General features: G+C 40.6%; 1 protein-coding gene across 1 annotated transcript in view; it reads left to right on the forward strand.

The window, feature by feature from the left end:
- TTC12 (tetratricopeptide repeat domain 12) overlaps positions 1-3,409 on the forward strand; it is a 14,364-nt gene extending 10,955 nt beyond the window's left edge. The window contains exons 18-22 of the mRNA XM_010179734.1: positions 43-111; positions 902-1,003; positions 1,124-1,223; positions 2,955-3,180; positions 3,334-3,409. Of these exons, the coding sequence (XP_010178036.1) occupies positions 43-111; positions 902-1,003; positions 1,124-1,223; positions 2,955-3,180; positions 3,334-3,409 (573 nt within the window). The remainder of the gene's footprint in view (positions 1-42; positions 112-901; positions 1,004-1,123; positions 1,224-2,954; positions 3,181-3,333) is intronic.
- The last annotated feature ends 1,213 nt before the right edge of the window (positions 3,410-4,622 follow it).

Genomic DNA, 4,622 nt, shown 5'->3' on the forward strand with positions numbered 1-4,622 from the left:
CAGCAATCAGCTGAACCTGAGTTCTTCACGTTGTTGTTTCAGCACTTTGCTGTGGACATAAGTGACAGGTGCATGTCTCTCCTCGGTGATAAGGACGGAAGGATTGTGACGGTAAGTGGAATATCTGTGGACTAAGAGAAGATCTTTCTAGCTGACCTGAACGCTTCAGTGCAAGCTGCTGCCCTGTGCAAGTCTGTACATGAGGCTTTGAAGCCTAAAACAGTCATAATTATTACCAGTAAAGAAATAATACACCACTTTTGTTATTCAGTTTTTTATATTGGTTGATGCAAGAGGTTCTCAGTCTTGTTTTGAAATCTACTTAATAGAAGCTCTTACACATCGCTTCATCCTTGGGATGGTTTTGAATAGAAAACTCTTTTAAAAAGTCAATCTGGAAGCAAAGGAGCAAAATCAATTTGGGTGTTTAGCAGCTGTTTCTTTTTACAGTTCTTGTATGTGAATCATACTTAGGAGACCGTACGCCTATTAATGGTGCGTAACTCCCACAGATAGCAGTTATTCAAGGCAAATGGGTAGGAGCAGATGTAGACTCAGTCAGTTCACCTCTCTGAACTCACAGGAGATTTTCTGATCTGTTTTATTAACTCAGTCCCAGCAGTGCTGGGTTGGTTTCTGCTAGGAATTTGTTTTAATAAATAAGCATACAGGGAGTTGTCTCGTGTCTCTCCACACTGAGTCTGTAGAAGCTGTGCTGAGTTCAGTGCCCAGTAAGCAATAAAAAAAATCATGTCCTAAAGATGTTCTTCATTATATTTCTGTAAGTTTCTCCTTTTATCACTTTAATCACTTTGGTTTTATTCTTCAAAAAAACAAACTAATTTCAAAGCTTCCTAAAGTTGTCTGGACACATAACCATTTTTTCCCTTCTGTTGCACAGAGAGCCATTGGAGTGCTCAGTCGCATCCTGCCAGAATCCTCCTTGGCAGTAGAAGCAGCGGTGAAAGCAGGGGTGGTGAAGAAAATGATCAAGTTCTTGAAAGTAAATTAATTTAGCAAAAGGAATACCTAACTGTCTCCATGGTACCTAAGCTATTCTGTAACCTTGAGTGAGGTGCAGAACTGTGTTTGTTAATACATGCTTTATTTTAATCAAATCTAGGCTGGAGGACAGATCACAGCCAATTATGGCATAAAAACCCTTTCCATCTGCACCAGAAGTAATCAACAAGCTCAAGAAGATCTTGTCAAGTCAGATAAAAGTAAGTGACAACTTCAGTAATTAAAGACTGAATGCAGAGATGTCATCTGAGTATCATCCAATTGCTTTCTTCCGCTCTGGAATGGAACTGGATACCGGGTTTTACTCTTGCAAGACTTTAGCCATGTTTTCTAAGTAATGCTCTGTTTTAGCACCTGAAATAGTGCTTAATGAGCCTCAGCTCTCTGTGTGGATGGGAATAGGCACATGGGATAATGAGGCTGAGTTAGAGAAGCTGCACTTTGCTCTAGTAGAATGGCTCGATATGCATTTTCAGGGCCAGAAATATGTATATTTTGAAAAAAAACGGTGCTTGTAAACTGTAACTGAATTGGGTTTATTTCCCGCAGTTAGTCACTAAAATAAGAAACTTCATTTAGACATCTGATTTCCAGAGGTTAAGGCTGTTTGTTTACATGTGGATATTTGGCCTGGTATTAAAAGGGAAGGGCTATGGAGACAGAGCGACGATACCAGACCAAGTGTCTCAGGATATTTTTGAGTATACTCGTTCTAGGCATGTGGCATAACTCTACTTAGATTGCTTTAAAATCCAGGTTCAATTAATGCTAATGTAACTACAACAGAGAATACTTAAGTTTCATCTAAATGGTTGAACCTGTCAAGAAACTGTCAACTCCTGCAGTTCAACTTGAACCCTAAGGATTTCCACTCATTAGAAGCCTCTCAGAGCATTGTCTTCCTTTTGTACGCCCCATATTAGTTTCACTGTCATATGTAGATGAAGCTTTCATTTCCTCAGACTAGCAATAACACTTCAGTCTCATTTGTTCCACCAAAAATCTAGGCATTAATCTTGAAATCACTATATCTTATTTTTTTTCATATCTGCCAAACCAGACGCTGCCCTGTTTTTAGGAGCCAGCTGGAATCAAGCTAAAGTCCCATGACATTACATTGCATTCCAGCTGGACCATTTAGTTCAGCTTCTGCACCAGCCACTGCTGCTGTCTGGAGCAACACTGCCTTTTCAGAAGATATTGCAGCAGAAAGGGTGGGCTGTGATCTGGGAGAACAGATGGGACCGTGAAAGAAAACCACAGCAAACTTCTGTAACCCCCAAGGAGACTTCATGCACCTGAAAGCCGTGGCTGTGTTTTATTTACAAAGCAGTCTATCTACATCTTGTTAGAGTCTGTGGCCTGAGATGTTGCTGCTGCTCAGAGATGACAGCAAGAGCTATATAACTGTCAAGAGTATAGACAAAATACTCTGCTGCTGTGCATTAGTGTAAGTCACAGAAGTAGATGAGCTGCTTTGTGTTGGCTAAGGAAAAAAGAAAGCTTTTCTTATGTTTGCTTTTTCAGCTATTGTTTCAACGACAGCATTTCTGTCGTAGCACACTTAGCTCCACTCTGTGCTTGTCCTGCTACTATGGTGGGATGAGAGGCCAATGCAAGATCCTGCAAGCAGCAAGGGTGTAATGTTGTTTCAGAGAAATATTAAATGTACAGAAACACCAGCTCCATGCTGGAGAACCTCTTAGAGTGTAGATTCAGTTTGGTGAGAGACACCTAGTCAGGTGAAGCTGAGGCAGCATCCTGTATCCTGAACCTTGCTATGAAATGCCCTTGCTCCTCCAGGTTTTCTAGAAAAATGCCCAACATGGAACAAGGTTCACTCTCTAGGAGTTTAGGTAAAGACAGAGGAAAATATCAGTGCTGCCTGAACAAATCTGTGTGCATTCTGTACAATTAATCTCTCCTCCCAGGGTTCAGTGTGCTGCTGAAGCTCTTGGAGTCGGATAACGAAATGATTGTGGGAAATGCTGCTTTCTGCCTTGGCCACTGCCTTGTGGTTCCTGGAGCAGCGACATCCTTGCTGAATTCCAACGTTGTGATGATTTTGTTGAAACATGCTGGTGGTGATGCTACGAGAACTTCAGTGCAGGAGAATGCAGCAGTTGCTCTGGGGAAGCTTTGTGTCGCTGAACCAAGGTACTGTAAAATGACTATTGAACAACTTCATTGAATGTAGCATTAAACATCGCTGACAGTTTGGGCACGGGGCAGAGCAGAGCACTGGAAGCTTAAAACTTTTATTGTTAGTCATCTTATATTCCCCTAGCAACCTTTCTGTTTTCTTTTCAGGCATATTATTGAGCTGCGGAAACTCAATGGACTGGCCATCCTGAACTCCTCTATGAAATATGTGCATAGCATCTGAGGCCTTCAGGAGAGCTTCGGAACGTGGTGTTAATGTTGGTTGCTGCAGAATATTTTCTTCTCTTTCACAAAACTAACTCAAAGCACATCAGCTGTTCAGTCCCTTTTCAGAGTGTTTGCTGTCCTCCATTGAAGCAAATGAAACAATATCAATAGAAGTATCAAGAAAAAGAAGTTCATTTATTATCTAGGCTAATAACTAAAATAACAGCTTGTATTAAGCTTGTCTTTGCTTTAATAAAAGTTGCTGCCCTTTCTTGCTGGTTAGTCATTGATCAATGGCTCATCTAGTCTAGTTTCCAGTTTAGGGCCAGTACCCAGTGTATTGGAAGAAAATAGAAATAAATTGTGAGTTGTGACTTTAAAGAATCCTTTTTTACTTTTTTTCTCCGTACGCTGTCCTTTGATGGCTGGCAGAAGCCTGTCAACTTTAATTAATAGGCTCCTCACAAATACACAGATGCACATAGACACAAATCTATACTAAAAGCTTGCAGAATTTAGGCTAGACAAGGACTTTGGCCATAAATACAACACTTCCTTTTTATTGCCTTGATTTTGAATGCAGAAAACAACATATTACATTTATAAGAAGCAGAACAGGTCAGTCATGTTTGACTTTAAAATGGCTCTTCAATTTGCCTTCTTGACACCTGTGGGTGTCTGTTCTGTGTGTAATCTTATCCCTTCAGAACAGAGGCTGACAAATTATATATCATCTCCTTTTCAAATTAGCAGCTGAATCATCTTCCCACTTCAGAAGAAGGAAATTCTCTTGCACCTGGTTTTTTCTATACTCACAGTGAAAAGCATACAATTTATAGTCTCACTGTCTCTTTCTGTAAGCTCCTACCATTAAGTTACACCCTGCCAAGAGAAATATGTAACAAGTGCTGTGTGTAGGGTTCAAGTCCACATAAGCACTACACTCTCAACCTGACAAGCACCAAGCATTGTCTTAAGGAAAAAAAAGGTACTGAACCTTGTGTTTACAGAAACAGGATGTCAAAGGGGAACACCAAATGTGTCACCAGAAAATTATAGACTTGAGATCATCCTAAAAGCCTCAAAAGGCTTAAGCTCTTTCTTGGTTTTGACCGACAAGCTGGGTTTTGCTTCATGGAACCTTTCACGTACCAGGTGGTATTGTCCCCAGAAGAAAAGAGTGATCAGGTAACTGCTTCTAGCTTCCTTCCGCAAAAGGTGTTTGAGAA

This window comes from Mesitornis unicolor, unplaced genomic scaffold (genome assembly GCF_000695765.1).
Source record: "Mesitornis unicolor isolate BGI_N332 unplaced genomic scaffold, ASM69576v1 scaffold37972, whole genome shotgun sequence".
Taxonomy (NCBI): domain Eukaryota; kingdom Metazoa; phylum Chordata; class Aves; order Mesitornithiformes; family Mesitornithidae; genus Mesitornis; species Mesitornis unicolor.